General features: G+C 40.5%; 1 protein-coding gene across 1 annotated transcript in view; it reads right to left on the reverse strand.

Annotated features, from left to right (window-relative positions):
* Window positions 1–14,682, reverse strand: part of ATP10B (ATPase phospholipid transporting 10B (putative)) — an 88,795-nt gene extending 74,113 nt beyond the window's left edge. The window contains exon 1 of the mRNA XM_084636531.1: window positions 14,129–14,682. Coding sequence (XP_084492657.1) covers window positions 14,129–14,634 — 506 coding nt within the window. The 5' untranslated portion in view covers window positions 14,635–14,682. The remainder of the gene's footprint in view (window positions 1–14,128) is intronic.
* Between the last annotated feature and the right edge of the window lie 2,761 nt (window positions 14,683–17,443).

Below are 17,443 nucleotides of genomic sequence, written 5' to 3' on the forward strand. Positions count from 1 at the left end.
TGCTTTAGTTCTGATTCCACACAGATTCCCTGTGGATGTGTGAAACTCTCTATTATATTGGATTTTTCCCTGAGGCCCGTCTCCAGGCCTTTTTACCAGACCTATCCCCAGGCCAGTCGTGTGTTACAGGAAATAAATGGAAGCACAAGATGGTTGATTTGGCTGCTGCATTTTGGCCTAGCTGTGTCACAGAGCAAAGTATCTGTGGCATATGCAAACATTTTATTAGTGTGTTCTGATGCTGGACACTTTTAGTCCTCTCCTAAAACCAGAGCGCACAGGGCAGGAATTAGCTACAATTCTGCTTATTATGTTTGCTACTAAAATAAAGAAATCTAGGGCATGTTTCATATACAGCATGTGTGGGGTATAATCTGACTGAAGAGAAGTGACAAAGCCATTTAAAACAGCGTAATTCATTGGTTAGGTCCAGAGGTCAGCTCTCCCCAGTAAGGAGTGCTTGGACTGGACCCTCCTCAGCAGTGGGCTGGAAAGAGGGATCCTCCCACACAACTACACAGCTGCAAATCAGTCCTCCAGCCTCATGTCTGCCTCCTGGATACCAGAATCCATGGATTGTCCCCAGCTCCCAGATGATTTAAGTGATCCTGCAACCTTTGCACTAGTCAAAACAGGAAAGCCAGAGAATCTTCCATTGCAGAAATGTATTAAGTAGTTATCTTTCTGCACAATAGAGGAATCTTCTTCACAGCTGTGATATATTTGCTATATTTCCACTCCTCCTGCTTTGCTAGCTTACCACCAAGTTTGTGTTCTTTGCTGACTCCCCAGGTGTATACAATTTTCTTGCTCTGGAGTAGCATGTGTATCCTAACACATCACTCAATTTTCATTTAACAATTATATCCTATTTAACCCTTCGTTTGAACAGTTTATTCATCAAAGTCTTGACCCCTAGATTATCTGTTTCAAACTTCTGAAATATTCATCATTTCCGTATCCAGGCAATAAATACAAGTCACATTCATTTCTCTGCATAATTTCTTAATTTAGTAATGGGATTTTTCCCCCCGTCCTCCTCCGTGATGCTCAGTTGTCCATCAGCTAGTGTTAGTGGGGAAAACTTATGCAAACTAAAGAATCTTGTAGCATGCCATAAAAATGGTCAATTGAAAGTCTGCGCTGGAAACAGCAGCATAGTTCTTTTAAATCCTTACAAGAGAGAGGTTATTTTTGTAATGTGGTTTGTTGAAGTATCTTACTTCTGAACCTACAATAGGGAAAGATACTAGAATAGATGCTTACTAAATGATTTAAGTGGTGATTCAACACCCCAGTTTCTCTTCGGTGTTTAATTACCAGAAAGGCTATTTATTGCCCTGTATACTTCTCCACCTGGAGCGTTATCCCTTAATTAATAACTATGTTTTTCCACTGAATGCATCCGATGAAGTGAGCTGTAGCTCACAAAAGCTTATGCTCACATAAATTTGTTAGTCTCTAAGGTGCCTCAAGTCCTCTTTTTCTTTTTATGTCTCATTAGGAAGTTTGGAACAGATCTTTTAATTGTGCAGGTGACTCTCTTTTCAACATGGTCATGGAAGCTGATCTGATGTGCTCACTGAATTCTCTTCCACACTTTCTGATTATCCAGCTCTGCACCCTGACACACAAAATATGGTCGTGCACTTTTCTGCTGGGTTCTCTCCTGTCTTGGGATATGGGCTTCATTTACCACCCCAGTTAGCCCAGAGGTATATTAACAGCTCTGAATGGTCAATGCTAAACTAATAATGAAGCAGCACATGACTGAAGCATTCCAGACACTGTAACTTGATTAAGCATCCTATAGGGTGAGATCAAAAGCACTCAGCGTTGGCTTAACTCTACTCCTATTGAAATCAAAGGGACTTTTACATTTGACTACAGTGGGAATAGGGTTAGGTCAATGGTGAGTGCCTTTGAAAAACCCACCCTGGGCAGGCGTTAGACTCGCTGGGGCCCAGGGCAGAAACTAAGGAGTGGGACCACACCCCGCCTCCCTTACCTGATCACTCACTGGATTTCTGCAATGTTTCTGAAGTCAAAGCCCGAGCCCCACTGCGCACAGTCCCCTGTGGCATGTGGCCCTGGGCAACTGCCCCGCTTGCTACTCACTAACGCTGGCTTTGAACCCACAAACACAGCCTACCAGGCATAAACCTAAGAGTTTCTGCAGCTTGATTCATTTTAAAAGTGCTATAAAAAAAAGGCCATGGAGCCATGCCAGATATTTCATTCTGAGGTTCCTTTCATCTTTACATAAATATCTCACCAGTACTCCACTCAAGGCTTTTCCAGAATTTAACTTTCATTTTAATTAAGAGAAGAACTGGTGTCTACACCAGACTTGGAGTCAGGACTCCTAGGATTCTATTCTATAGGTTATATAGAAGCCCAATAAACCTGCTTACGTACTGACAGATAATTTATATATTATCTACCACTAGGTGTTTAAATACTTGTATCTAAAAAGGAAGAACATAACATATGGCTACCCAGGAACGTCTTGATGCCAACACATACCATTTTCTGGTAACATTTTTGAATGCAATGCAATTGTGCATCATTTCCTCATTGCATCCACTCCACATTATTGCTTAAAAACCTATCCTGTAAGAATCTTTGCAAACCCCTCTCAGTGAATATACTGGGTGTGAAATGCGTTTAAATATTGCTAAGTATTTATAGCAAAAATCGTTAATGCTTAAATCTTCCCTCATTTCTTCTTTTTCCCCCTTCTACTCCTATGCGCCACACACACTGCTGTTTTTTGTATCCTTCACCCATTTCTGACTTTGTGCTTTCTTTCATGCCATCCTGCATGCTCAGAAAACCTTCTCAACGAATAGATGTCAAGCTCTTTTTCTACTCTCAAACAAAAAAAAAACTTGCAACTTCTCAGAAAACTTCTAATTCACCCACCACCTTCTCAATCCCTTTGAATAGGAAGGAAACATTAGAGAGGATGTGGTAGTTGTTCTGGGCATTTTTATGATTATTTATCGTGCTTATTACACCCGTGCCTCAAGGCCAGCTGAAAACAGGGCCCCGCTGTGCTAGGCATTGCACAAATATAGAAGAAGAGACATCTGTCATGCTCCCATGAGCTTATACTCCAAATAGACAAGACAGACAAAAGGAGGGGGAAAGGGATAGAACATATAAGCAAAGCAAACAATGCCATGGTGGCAAATGTCATGTCAGTTCTGTAATTTTGTTTTGTTATTTAAAATCCTTTCAGTGGGGCTTTGTTGGGGTGTGTGAGAGGGAGATTAGTTAACTGAAAAGACAAAGGAAGAGAAGAGGTGGGAAAGGTTTGCTACAAGAAGCCAAACAGCACAGAGGAGAGGATGTTCAGAGTGAAAAATGCAGGGATCAGTCCAATGACATCATCAGTGTCCACGGGTCCTTGCTCAAACTGAATCCAGAAAAGCACTGGCAGAAAGTAGTCATTGAGATAGAAAGTGCAGGGGGAAGTCAGCCAAAGGCCACACAGCTTGGGGATGAGGGATGTAGCATAGGTCCTAGTGTTCTCTTGTGTCTATCAGTTTGTCTCTTTTGCTTAGTTCTGGATCCAAGGGATCTTTTTGGGGGGGGGGGGGGGAGAGGGATTGGGTGCTCTGCTCGGGCCCTATTTTGCTCCCCTCTCTCCCTGTGCAGCAGTACTGTTTTAAACTGCTTTCTGAAGCTGCTGTGCTGACTTCAGTGCTGCAGGAAGTGCTGTTTTCTTGAGCAACATTTATTTTTCAGAGTAGCAGCCGTGTTAGTCTGTATCAGCAAAAAGAACAGGAGTACTTGTGGCACCTTAGAGATGAACAAATTTAGTAGAGCATAAGCTTTCGTGGGCTACAGCCCATTTCCTTGGATGCATAGGATGGAACATATAGTAAGAGATTGTGTGTGTGTGTGTGTGTGTATATATATATATATATACACACACACACACACACATATACAGGTAAGTTGGAAGTTACCACACAAACTATGAGAGGCTAATTAGTTAAGATGAGCTATTACCAGCAGGAGAAAAAAACTTTTGTAGTGATAATCAAGATGGCCCATTTAGACAGTTGACAAGAAGGTGTGAGGATACTTAAATTAAGGAAATTATGCTCTAATAAATGTTTTAGTCTCTAAGGTGCCACAAGTACTCCTATTTATTTTTTAAGGATTTTGAGGCACGGACAGTCTGATCAGCAGTTGTCTCAGGGATTCCCCATTCACTACAAGGTGAAGGGGTCCATTTTGTATTTGGCAGTACAGATTTCCCTTGCTTGTGACAAACTCTGTTGTGATCACTAATTTCTTCCCTGGCTCCATCTCTTCAGAGTTGGAAAGTCTATTTCAAATTTGCCTAATCATTACCTAGAGCCAAATACTAGTCACATTTAATGAGCTCTGACTGAAAGTAATCTGAGTTGATCGGAGGGCTCTAGAACTGTTCCATAAGTCAAGATTTTGCAGATGCCCGATGACAAAGAAGAGCTCTCACCATCCTGCATAGCTACTGCATAAGTTTGCACTTGAACCCTGAACAAGTCTCATGCCACCAACACTGTAGTTTTCTGTTCTTATGCTTTATCTGGTATAGCACACTGGTGAACAGAGGTGATTTAATGGGATGATGTAAAGGGCATTTATGAAACATCATGTTGTTGATTGTGGACAAGTTATTTAGTGCAATACCAGTTCAGCAATCCACTGGACCCACAGATGGACAGTGCTCTGCCAGTATCCTGAATGTAAAGCCAAGGGCCTGGAGATCACATGGGGAAAATATCATGGCAGTCAGGAGGACTTTAAAATGCCTTTATAAACAGCTGACTCACTTCTTAAAGGCTTGTGTCTGTAAGGTATTAGTCGGCAATGAAGGTATACAGAGCTGCACTGCCCCAGCTAGACCTCTTGGAGGCATTGTGTTTCCAGGAGCACCTGGGGATCATGCCCACTACTGCCTTCCTTGCAGGGTGTGGCATGTGCCCCATTCACAGCTGGCTAGTTAGGGTAGAGAGGGAATAGGGCTATGAGTACACATTTCCCCCCACTTCATTTGGGGTGGGTAATGGAACTAGCAGCACTAGCCAGGGAACAGTCCTTGAGCGTATGCAAGCCAGAGACCTGCAACTGTGGCTAGATCATGCACAGGGAGCAAGTTCTTACACTCTCATCCTCTGCACCCCTATGTACATCCACATAGGGGCCTGACAGAATCTGGCCCTATTTGTTAATTCTGTTAGCACAGCTGTTCTCAGAAATCTCTCCCACCTGTGAAGCTGGTTGCTAAGAAATATTTCCTTGCTTACAGAGCTCTGCAACAATGAGCTGAAAGCCAAACCCTAAAAAGTCAATTCTATTTTAAGTTAAGCTGATGTTCAATGTTATTTATATATTAAAAAAAAAAAAGGTTCCATCCCAGCAACTCTGACAAATTGCTGCTTAAAAATATTTAAGCAGCTGAGCATTAAATGCTTCACAAAAGTGGGGACACGTATTAACAGGACACAAATGCTGAGTGACCTTTAACACTAACAGCATCTAACACCTTCCTGGTACAACTTTAGAATCTGTTTGTACAGATCATAAAAACAAAAGGACAGAGGCAACCAACAGTAAGCAGATGATGTGTCATAACCTTTGCGAGACATACCTGGGCACAGAGCTAGAGACTGCTGCAATGCAGACCTGTCGTTCTCTCTCTCCACCTCTTGTTTAATTCCAATATCTACCAAACTCTTTCTTTCCATTAATCTTGCTCACAAAGATCTTTAGAAAAGCCCAGCCCCATTACCTGACATCCAGAAGGGACCAAAGAGCCCAGGTAATTAAAAATAGCCTATTGAAAGAATGAACTTGTTTATGAATTACACAAAATTACAGGAAAGTTGTCTGAATAATAAAATTGTTGAGAGAGTAAACTGTCAGAAACAGCTGGGGATTAGAGCCTGATTAAAGCATTTACAATGCATAATACCTTTCATCTTCAAGGAGCTTTAGAAACTTTAATTTTACAACACAGAGTATTATTTAACTCATTTTCAGAGAGTGATCTGCTCAAGGCCAAGTGATCTGCTCAAGGCCCCAAGGAGAGTCATTTTCAGAGCTGGGATTAGAATTCAGGAGTTCCTGGCTTCCAGGTCTGTTTTCTCACCACTAGACTCTTCCTCTCTTCCCTAGAGAATTAGATCTATTAAATGAATGTATTTGCTTTGTATCAAAAGACTATGTTTCCCAAAAAAACATTTTACAGCACTACCTGTTATACAGTTGTTACAGTGAAATTAACAAGTTTCTTCAGTACAAAGCATCACGTATGTTTTAACACTTTGTAGTGCCTTCTCTCTGGATACAAGGAAGGAAGGAGCTCTTTACAAGCAACCCCTCCCACCCCAACTGCCACCACCACCCCAGCTATCAGCTTTGAAACCATATAAGACCTTTCAAATGAAGCAGTTTCCTCTTAGTGATTCACGTAGACAGGGAGCAATGTCCATTTGCTATTCATGGATTTAAGTGCACAACACAATCTGAAGCTCCCATTGCTAAATAAACAGTGTCTTTGCAAATCTAGGCAGTTCTGGCAATGAACAAATACAAAGCGAACAATTATGCAATTTTAAAAACTACATGAGGTGATTTCTGATAGGTGGGGAACTTAAAACCTGAGCTATTGCTTCCAGAAAGCGGTGTCAGGACATTGGAATCAGGAAAAGCAGCACCTGATTAAATAAATAAGAAAAGATGAGAGATATCAGTGTGGAGTCTCTGCTCAGAGAGAGAGTTGAGGGGGTGGGGTACAGGAAGAACAGGAGTCCGTAGGCAAAAAAAGTTGAACAAAAAGAACAACCACCAGGCCTGGATTTTTCAAAATTAGGGGTTTTCAACAGAGTCATTCTTGCTCCCACCTCCCGCTGATGGGCCTGCATCTCTCATGCTTTTCTCTTCCTCCCAAGTTGTCCCAAAGGCCCACCCAACAGTCAGCCAACAGCAATCCATTGTGCCCTGGGCCACGGTTACTGTCTGCTGCTCTGACCTCTTTTCCACTGACGCATCCATGGGCCTGGATCAAAGGTCAATCCGTATCTGAGAAGAAAGGCTCATAAAAAAATAGAGTGGCTGAAAATTGTTGGATATGGGGACATGAATAAATTATTTACATTGGGTCAACAATGTTCTCTCAGTTTATTTTTTGGATTCAAACAAGACTGGGATTTCCAAACCAAGACTGGGATAGGGAGGAAGATGAAGGGGCGCAAATGGGTATGAAGAAAAAATTACATTAATCTGTCCAAGTGGAGACAAATCAAGCTAGCCACACTGGACCACTGTAATAGCAAGCCCTTACCTTGAGGGTGCCCCTGTGCCCCTCAATAGGACGTTGCCCCCTCTTGATCACCTCCGCCCGCTGGCCAGGTCAAATTTACGTTCAGTCCCCTTTCAGGGTAACAAAGGTCCAACTTTTAAGTTAATAACCACACTAGTAATTCTTATGCTTCTCTTGAGCTACTCAGAAGTTCTCTGCTTTTGCCCCTATTCCTGAGCCCTGCAGAGCTTTTTCTCTGTGCTTCTTCCAATCAGAAGTTTCCTTCACTGCCTCCATTCCCTGGGGACTCTGGCCAATTCCATTAGAGATCTCCCTGTTCCTGACGGGCCCTATTTCAGAGTCCTTTCTACACTAACCTGACCTGCTTTCTGTGTGTCTCCTCCAACCTGACTTCCCCAGGTCATTCCCTGATAAGGTAACTTCTCTTGCTCCACTCTCCTGGGTCTCTTCCTTAGCATGAGTTCATAGCTGTGTTTAAGTACTCTTCTCCCTGATCCCCTGCAACTGGAGACAGTCATAATTAAGACTCCATCACATTCAGCTGTGGGATAGCTGTCTGGTCACAGGCAAGGCTGAGCCTGGCTTGCCTTAAAAGGCCAGCCAGTCAGCCACGGGCACAAAGAAGAGGATTTATCTGTGACTCCTTCTGAAATAGTCATCTAGTCAATTCCCTGAAAGGAAGAGTCCTCAACTATTCATCATTCCCAACTTCCAAACCATGTGTATTTTGCTTCCCAAAGACAGCTGCTTTTTTTCTCCTGTGACTGCATCACCCTTGACTCCTTTGTTCCTCCCCTGCAGAATCTTTTGCAGCCTTTTAAAAAGCCTTTTTCTAGACCTCCAGCAAAATGCTGAACGGTACACCTTTTTAAACATTTACTGTGCCACATTTGGACCAAAGCAGACATTTTCATTTATCACATATACATTTGATAACATTCCACATTTTAAAACTATATCAAGAAGCATCATCTGTAGCTTCTGATTGAAATTGTAATCAAGTCTACATTCGTCGATGCTATATAGTCAGTAAACAGAATTACTGCAGTTGTTTATTCTTGGTAGGTTATCTTTGCAAACAGAGAGGCTAGAAAAAAAATTCAACAAAAGAACAGTCCAGCAAGAAAGTAGCTAGATCTCCATGCTGCTTCATTCATTGGCTACTCTCACAACATTGTCACCAGGGTCTCTGTTAGAGTTGCATATAAGTGATTTTTGTGAGGCTGACACATGTCTGCTTGGAAAGAAGAGACCTACTTGTTTCCCAGAGGCGAATTCTGTACCAATCTTTCAGTCACTACATTCTTAGACTGGATTCATACCTGTGACCTAGAGGTGAAAGTTCTGTACATCATTTGCAGTTTGTGCAGCCAGATAAGTCCTATTTTGCAAAGAGAGATGTATGTTCCTTGTAATTGGAAACTCTTAGGATTGGCCTTGAATGATAAGCTAGCAAGATAACAATGAACACCCTTGATATTGCAATGACATGCAATTTTCTAGAAGCTAACCAAAGTATGCAGTTAAAATAATCCTACTGTCTGGGGAGTGAATGTTCTTAATGCCACAAAAGGACCCTACGTTCTACTTGATAAAATAATCTATTGCTTCCTACCATGAGCACTATTCTCTCAATGCTAAAAGGTGCCTATATTCTTAACTTATGGACTAAAAATACCAAGTCTGTACTGACTTAAAACAGGTACTAGTCAGGAATACTTTATCATCATATACATATATTTTTTGATTTACCTGATTTGGTCAGAATCCATTTTGAAAACAATGAGCCAGATCAACTTAAATGGATTTACTTATTTTGCAAAAAGCATTTTGACTGCTGTTCAAACTTCACTGTCCAGTAACTTTGAGGTTCATTTTCTTAACGGTGCTTTCATTTGACAGTTTTCTGATTTCACACCTCAATGTTTTTGGTGCCAGGTTTTTTTGTATTAGCACCGAGAGCAGAATGCTGCTGCTAGGATACTGTCTGACAGCAGATGGAGTGAGCACAACATCACTTAAAGCTCAGCTACTTAATGATTGCTAATCAGATTCTGCATTAGCTTCCAGTTGCTCCTATTGACCTGAAAAGCCTTTGGGAAGCTCAGTCCAAACCACCTCTGTCACCTCCTGACACCCCCAAGCACAATTCTGAGGGCACTGGACTGTGGCCTGCTGCTTGTCTCCTAGTAGCATCTCAATAAGCTGTTCACCCATTGTTTCAGCCACTGAGCACCTTCTCTGTGGCATTCCTTGCCATGATGTCAGGGATTCTGCTGTTCATTAAACCAGAAACATAGACTCCCATTTGCCCTTTGCCTTTAGTCATTAGTTTGGTGTTGCAGTCTGCTAAAGTACCACACATGGGTTTTTTTTTGGTGAAGCAAAAAATCTGATAGATACAATAATGCGGTAGACCTTGAAGATGTTGTTATTAAAGCCGTGCACAAACAGGTGATGGCATTAATAATGTTATGGCAGGTGTTAATTTAAAGAAACCAAGGATCATGATTACAGTGATGTGCATTGACTGGCAATGAGAATTGCTAACTCACTGCTCCTTGATTTGCAATGCTGTAGCTTGGGCCTAACCAAAGTAAATGTTGATAATCTGAAGTTCTTTTAAGTTTAGTCAGCTGAGCAGGTTAGACATTCCTTTACCACATAGTCAACAGGCTCTCCACGGTATGAATTCAATTTTTAATTTTTCCTTCACAACTTTGATGCCATTTGTTTCAATAAGTTGCTTGGCAGCATACAACACAGACCTCATTTATTATGATTCTAGAGCCACCTTCACAACTTGCTAGAAGCCCCCAAAGTGCATGTAGCTTGCATAACAGGGGCACGTTGTATGCATCCACCCACACCATACAGGTCTGAAAATTCCAAGAGAATCTAAGTTTCACCTAGATAGTTTTTAAAGAATAGTAGAATGGACCTATATTAGCTAACTAGTATCTCTTTGTTTTTGGTATCCCCTTTCAGTATGCAAGATGCTAGATCAGTAATACTCAATCTGAGATTTTAGAGCAGTGTGCAGCTCTTGTAGAATTATGGATTTCTTTTGTGCTTCTCGGGCATATGAGCGGAGCACCAATCACAGGAGTGCTCACCACACTGGCACATCAGGCAAAGTGGTTAGTTCTAAGCAAACAGACAGGATTTGTTAGTATCCCTCCCTGATGCCCTCAGTATCTGGGAAAAAAGGATACAAAGAGGGAGGAGAGAGTAGATATTACATCAAATGGAATTACAGATTCATGAGATAATCATGGAGTGATGTTCTGACATGGCACCAATATTTGATGACACTAAGTTGCAATGGGGCATCTTCATGAGATGAGCACTAAAATATGATGTCAGAATTATCTTTCTGCAGTTAATGTAAAATTTCAAATGGATGTATATGCTTTTATTTTATAAACTTCAAATTTTAAGATGATTCATGCTTAAATTATATTTCATGTCCACATGCCTTATGAGCACGATACTAGGCAAAACCCATCATCAGTGTGGCATGCTCATGTGTTGACTGGGATGAGAGGGTAGGAGATCCTGCATGTGGGCAATCTGCGTATATGCCACAACAAGAAGGCCTCACTGGAGTGTAGAAAGCCAGCTGTCTGGTATTGCTCTTGCTATGGCCAACAATGCAAGAATAGTCACCAATATGTGGAAAAGGAAAAGTCAGTGAGAATTTTGCTTGAGTAAGGACTGAGTAAAAACCACATCAGGACTCCAGGATTTGTCCCCTACAATGTAACGTTTAAAGCAAACGAAATACTGATTTTCCTTCAAAGCAGCAAATATAGCAAAATTCACATTACAGCAAAGTTTTCCAGTAGCCTGCAGTGTCCTGTTACTTGACTTGATGAAGAAATGAGCTCTACAGCACTTCAGGGTTTACTATCATGGTTGTATGTCCAATGTTTAGTGCAGATATAGAAATTTTGAAACTTGCTTTTAAAGCTGATGCTAAGTAAATTTGAGAGTCACATAGACAGCTACCCTGTGTTTGTCATAATGCAGTCATTCAGTGAATCAGCAGAGAAACAGCTTGTGGAACCTAGACAGAAATCCCTAGGGATTGAAAGTGACACAATGGCACTCCAGTTTTAGTCTCTTTGTGTACACAGCAGGCTCATATGTACTCTATGCAGAGTGTATAACTATGCTTTCCTGGATTATTATAGATCATTGCTCTTACTGGGTGAAAGGATACCACCACCTTTTGCCTAGGACTTTTGCTATTTGAAATTAATTGCTCATCTCCTCCTGCCTCTTTTGTGTGTGTGTGTGTGGGGGGGAGAGGGGGAGGCAGGGGAGAGAGGGGGTGGCGGAGGAGGGTTGGAGATTGAGGGGGTGGAAGAGGATTGAACCATACCATTATTAGTTTGGAATGCCACATTCAGTTCTAGGCCCCTATCTCAGAAAGATGATGACAAACTGGAGGGAGTTCAGGGAAGAGCAAGGTGAGGGGCTGGAAGAACTGACCTATAGAAAAGATGAAATGAGTGAATGCAGCATATCTTTGCCAGGACATAGCTGGGAGTGTGGGGAAGGGACTTTGATCACAAATATTTAAAGGATATAATTAAATACTAAGGATAAAGAAATGAATTAATCAGGCTTATACAAAGGAGTACAGCTAGAAGAAATTGAATGCAATTAACACAGAGAAAATATAAGCTGAGTATCACAGATGACTTCCTGATAATGAAATTTAGAACTAGGCAGAAAATGTATATGTAGGGAGAATCCTGTACTGGCACAGGGAATGGAGGTGACTACAGATAGGTCTGTTCAATCTGCAATTAGATTATTAACTTTTTAATTTATCTGGTGATACAGTTTATAAACAACAATTACTGTGATTTTGTGAACCTGCAGCCTATAGGTGGTAAGCCTCCATAACCAATTACTAAGCCCATAAGCCAGCCAACAGAGCCTAAAACACTCTTCAATGACTACTGCCCTCTCTCCTGTTCACAGCTGAGTCTTATTTAAATATGCTACTAGGAAAGGTTATCTCTTACCAGTCCTGACTTGACATGTCAGTTTATCTCAGTTAAAAAAGGCAAAACGAAAAGGGCCATGTTACAAGATGCTCTATTTAAATTCACTAGCCGCCCCCGTGATCTGGGTAAAGGCAAGATGGGAGATTCCCCCACCAATCTCCGAGCAAGTTTTAGGAAAAGCATCTTTCTATCAGAGATGAAAAAAACAGAATTCTGCCCTCATAGTTCCATTAAAACTGGGAACCAGAATTCATTATGTTGAAGTCTGAAACAACAGAGATAACACAGTCTCCAATTCAATTTCTCCTAAGGTAATACTGTAAATCTGATTAACCCTTCACCTTTAGATGGGAGATCAGTTACTGTATTAAAAGACAATGCTTTACTGCAACAAGATTATAATTCAGTTTTACAAGGCTTCCAGTGTCTAGAAAAAGAGTTTCACCCATGGTACAAAATAACGTATGACAGATGAGTCACAGGGAAGAAAAGAAAACTAGGAGACACCAAGCTCCTCCGTGAAAGTGCAGCTAACAAGAAGAACAAGAAATGTCAGCTTCCCAAAAAATTAAAGTTATTCATATTAATTACAGCACATAACAAGTCTGATGGTAGTTGTATTATCTACCATTTTTTCCAGGAGAAGGGAACCTCTATTGTCCTGAAGACACCCCACTCCCTCTGGCTTTACACCTCCTTTAAGGCCACAAATATCTGTTGAAAGACAACTGGAAAGGGCTCTTTTCAGAGCCCTCTGACATCACTGCAAACCAAAACAACACAACATATTGGGATAACCCAATGACTATTTTTAATGCTTGACTGACTACGTATCCCATGGCTGGAGAAAAAGTGAGCCAGAGGCATGATGTTCACGTCCGCAAAGCATTCACAGGTCTATCTGTAAGTTGACAGACATTTTTCATACACAAAAAAAAAGTTAAAAACATATACTGGATCTTTGGGAAAACCACAGGCACAGAATTTTCAAGGAACACAAAGACAGTTCATTGCTGTACTAAGGTTTCTAGGTTCAGAAAGAACATAGAGCAATACAAAATGGCACAAGAGGAAGAGTAAAGAGCAGAAAACAACTTCTGTGCTTTCCCCATTTAGCACTTAGAATTAGCCATCTCTGGTAAATGGTTTTCAGAAGCAATTTATCATGCTTCTTTTATGCAAAAGAGAGATAATTAAGATTTCCTGCACAGACTCAGTCAGCTAATGCCTAGCGTATTTGTTATTTCTCTCTCTCGGTTGTCTTTGTCTGAGCAAATGTAAAATTAAACAAAACAAAAAACACTTTTTATCATTGTCTTACCTATAAAGATGTCAATATTTTTTCATTACCTCTGTTACAATGTGTCATTTTCTTAAGAGTGAAAATACTATCACTGCTACAGTTTGAAGGAAAACAGAAAGCAGCAATTCTGCAGGCAATACAGGAAACTGGGATCATGGACAATTTTGGTGGTGGGAGAGAGAAACTTTTTAGATAAGGTCACACATTTTTATGAACTTCAGAAATTAGTGTTTTCTTAGTCAATCTAGTAGGATGATCATCTTAATTTCCCCTTACAAGGCATTAGTTGTAAAATTTGTTTTGTGGGACCCCTTTATTTTAGCTATCAAATACACAAATTCATTGGTTTCCTCTGTGGAAGACCTTGTTCCCCAGTAGTTATTTTTTTCCCCCAGAGACTCCTTCATTTTTTAAGATGCTTCTGAAAAATATTGAAGCAATTTTTGGTTTACATTGAAAAAAAGTGTACGATTTATTTACCTGCTGTAAACGAGGCAGACCATATTATTGATCTCTTTGTCCAACTGGTATCTCCGAAAGTCCTCCCAGGCATCTTTAACTGCTGTAATAGCCATTATAACACAAATTGGGATCACAGAAACTGCGGGTTGAAAAGCATTTACCACTGGCACAAAGTTCAATGCTGCAATGGCCACAAAATATAAGTTGGCAAAGCGGTGAAACTGTTCAAAGATATTCTTTGGGATGAAGGATAGGCAAGTATATTTGGTGGTCTTGATTTTATTACAGTCGTAATGTCTGTTTGGGTTCTCTTTCCACTTGCAGCTTGCAAAGGGCAAGTTGGATACGACCACCCATTTATTTTCTTTTTGCTTCTTTCTTTTCTTTCCTTTTCCTCTCTTCTCTGACTCCTCATTTTGTGTCCCAGAATCTGAAGCAGCATGTTGGCAGCAAGCTTTCTTGAAAAAAAGTTTTTCCCTTATGATCTTCATAGAACAGCAGCCTAGAGCATATTTCCTGGACATCTTACCTCCCCTTTAAAAATGTTGTTTCAAGTAATAATAAAGATAAGGTACAGTGGTTTAAATAATCCAGAAGAATGCAAAAGCAGTGGAATGAGGTTTGAGTTTCCCTGAAAGGAATGCTGTCTTTCTCTTGATGGAAAGCTACACCTGTTGGAATACAGACGTCACAGGAATAGGTAGTTTCCTCCTAGAAACCAGTTCTGTCACTGTCAGACAGGATGACTCTGGGTCCTAAAGTCTCCCCCGTTGCAAGTCACTGATGACAAAAGCACTGCTGAAATGTGCTGTTGTTTGTGTTACTATACTTCCTGAAGCTTGTGCCAGACAAATCTTCTTTCTGCATATTATTATAGTGGGTGGATAATTTTGAAGTCATGCCCAGTCCTCTTCTTGAGGCTTTTCTAAAACACTCTTTTTAAAGTTGTTAGAAGCTAAAACTATTGCCAGTAAGTTAGTTCAAAGGGGAAGCCCTGATCTCACTGAAGTCAATGGAAGGCTGCAATTGACTTAAAAAGTGCCAGGACTTCATCTCCTAAAACTATCCCAATCTGCCATTTGCTTTTGTCTCTACAGAACCAAGTTTAAGAGAGGAAAAAAAAACCTCTTGACCAAAGGATCACACAGTGTAATCAACCTCTTTTAATGCAAGTTTACCACCTTGTCATGTAGTCCCATCAGTTGTGGCAAGATAAGAAGGGTCTAGTCAGGGCACTTAGACAAGAGACTTCTGATGCTGTAAGAAGTATTGCTGGTAATTAAGAAGGTAGTAGAAGCCATTCTCTTCCCTCTGAATCAGTACTGGCAAATGCCCGAGAACAAATGTAAAGGGTATCATACTTCTGGAGGTGCGGTCATTCACATGAAATTTGGAGGGACTGGCCACCTTTGGTTATTGGAGATCTGATGGCAGAGACGAAGTGTTATGTCCTGGTCACATTCCAGTCAACCTATGAAATTTCCCACTCTGGTTTCAGTTGCTTAAAATATTCTTCCCTTCCTGTTGCCAATGAACAGTGTTATGCCATGCTGTTAAGCAGCTGCAATGTTCTGTTCCAGAGTTGGCTGCACTTCAATGGTGGGTGAAGGATCCTCACCATCCCTAAAGATCCTTTACCTACTGAGAAGGAGTGTTGAGCCTTAATTATTTGGTACTGGTAAAGTGGTTGGAAAACTTTAAGAGCAAAATGCTATAGGTTATTGACATCAGTCTGGGCTAAAATAATTTCCCTAGCTTTTTCCCATTAATATAATTAGGAACGAGTCCCTATATAAAAACCTTTCCAAATTTATTAATTTCACTTATTGTGATCAAATGGGAAAAATATTGCAAAATAATGTGGTTAAATTGCACATATATGTAATGTAAAGTAAAAACTAATGTAATGTAATGTAAAAACAAACAGTCATTGTTTCATTCCACTTACTCATCATATGCTTTGGTTTTAGAGGAGTTTATCGCCTTATCAAATCTGTATCTCCTGCAGTCTTCAGTGCCATCCTTAACCATGATTACTAGCAGCACCACACCCAAAGGTAGCATCGTGATCTCCCTATGGAAAACTTCCACTTGTGGGAACCAGTTTAGGATGACCAGGAAGAAGAAATAGAGATTAGCCAACCTGAGAAGGTCAAAAAAAATGGCAATAACCAGAAATTAAAGGTGTCCTTTCCTGATTCACATCACTGTTTGTAGGTCAAAACAGCTCTCTCTCTCTCACACACACACACAATTTTCCTTCTCCCTTCCTTCCCCAGTAAAGGACAGAATATTTCCTGACTACATTGTGATGTCTCCATTCCTTATGAGGATTCTATAGGAGATATATTTTCATAACATTAAAAAGAATTTCATTTAATTTGTGTATTATACCACTGTTTAAATCCAGAAACCTAAAAACTGTTTACCTCATGACGTTCCTCACATCCAGGTTCCCATATTTGCATTCATTTGTCATTCAAGGATTGCCAACTTTAAAAAGCAACAAAGTATTTAAAACTCATATTCAGAAATGTATGGGGTTGTTTTTACAAGCAACAGACTAGGCCCTCTATGAATTTACAGAATAAGGTAAACAAAAAGATAGGCCAAACCATGGGATGACAGAACCTGGCACCATATTACAGAATGTTTATTTCAAAGTGCAAGATGGATGGGCAAATTTCATCTATTGTGATCAGAATGGCATTTCCCACTGGCTGCCTTTGGCAGGATTCTTCATGCCAAGGTCACTAGTCCTACAACCAGTAGTTAATGGGAAAGACTGAGCCACACAAGCAACTCAGCTCTGACCACCCTTTATGGACAAGTTCTATATAACTTAATATTGATGAAATCAATGTGCGTATGTAAAAATTAACATAATTTTATAAAATTACTCTAAAATCCTATAGAATCTAAGAGAATAATTTGCTTTCAGCATGCTGTTTTGAGCCCTTTGTGTAATTCTAAATCAGAGATCTTAATTCTCTTATAGGATTATTCAAAAACCTATAGAAACTTTACACATTTTTATCAAAGATCACTTATGATAGGACAGATCTTAAAGCTGATCAATCATTTCCTTAGTTTTGGCAAGTGTATACCTGTGAAACTGTTCAAAGAGGTTTCGAGGCAAAAAGGAGAGCAAGGTGTATTTCGTGGTCTGTATCCCATTTCCAGAATAAAACCTAGAAACCTTCTCCCAATCTTTTTGAAGTCTCTTATTGTTGGGAAACACAATCCTCCATTTGTTCAAGTTGTATCTCAGTCTCTTTCTGACAGAAGACAGCAGAGGTGTTGATTCCGATTGAGTCCAGGCAGAACCTTCGG

The sequence above is a fragment of the Lepidochelys olivacea genome (assembly GCF_965140295.1).
Source record: "Lepidochelys olivacea isolate rLepOli2 genome assembly, chromosome: 8".
Classification (NCBI taxonomy): domain Eukaryota; kingdom Metazoa; phylum Chordata; order Testudines; family Cheloniidae; genus Lepidochelys; species Lepidochelys olivacea.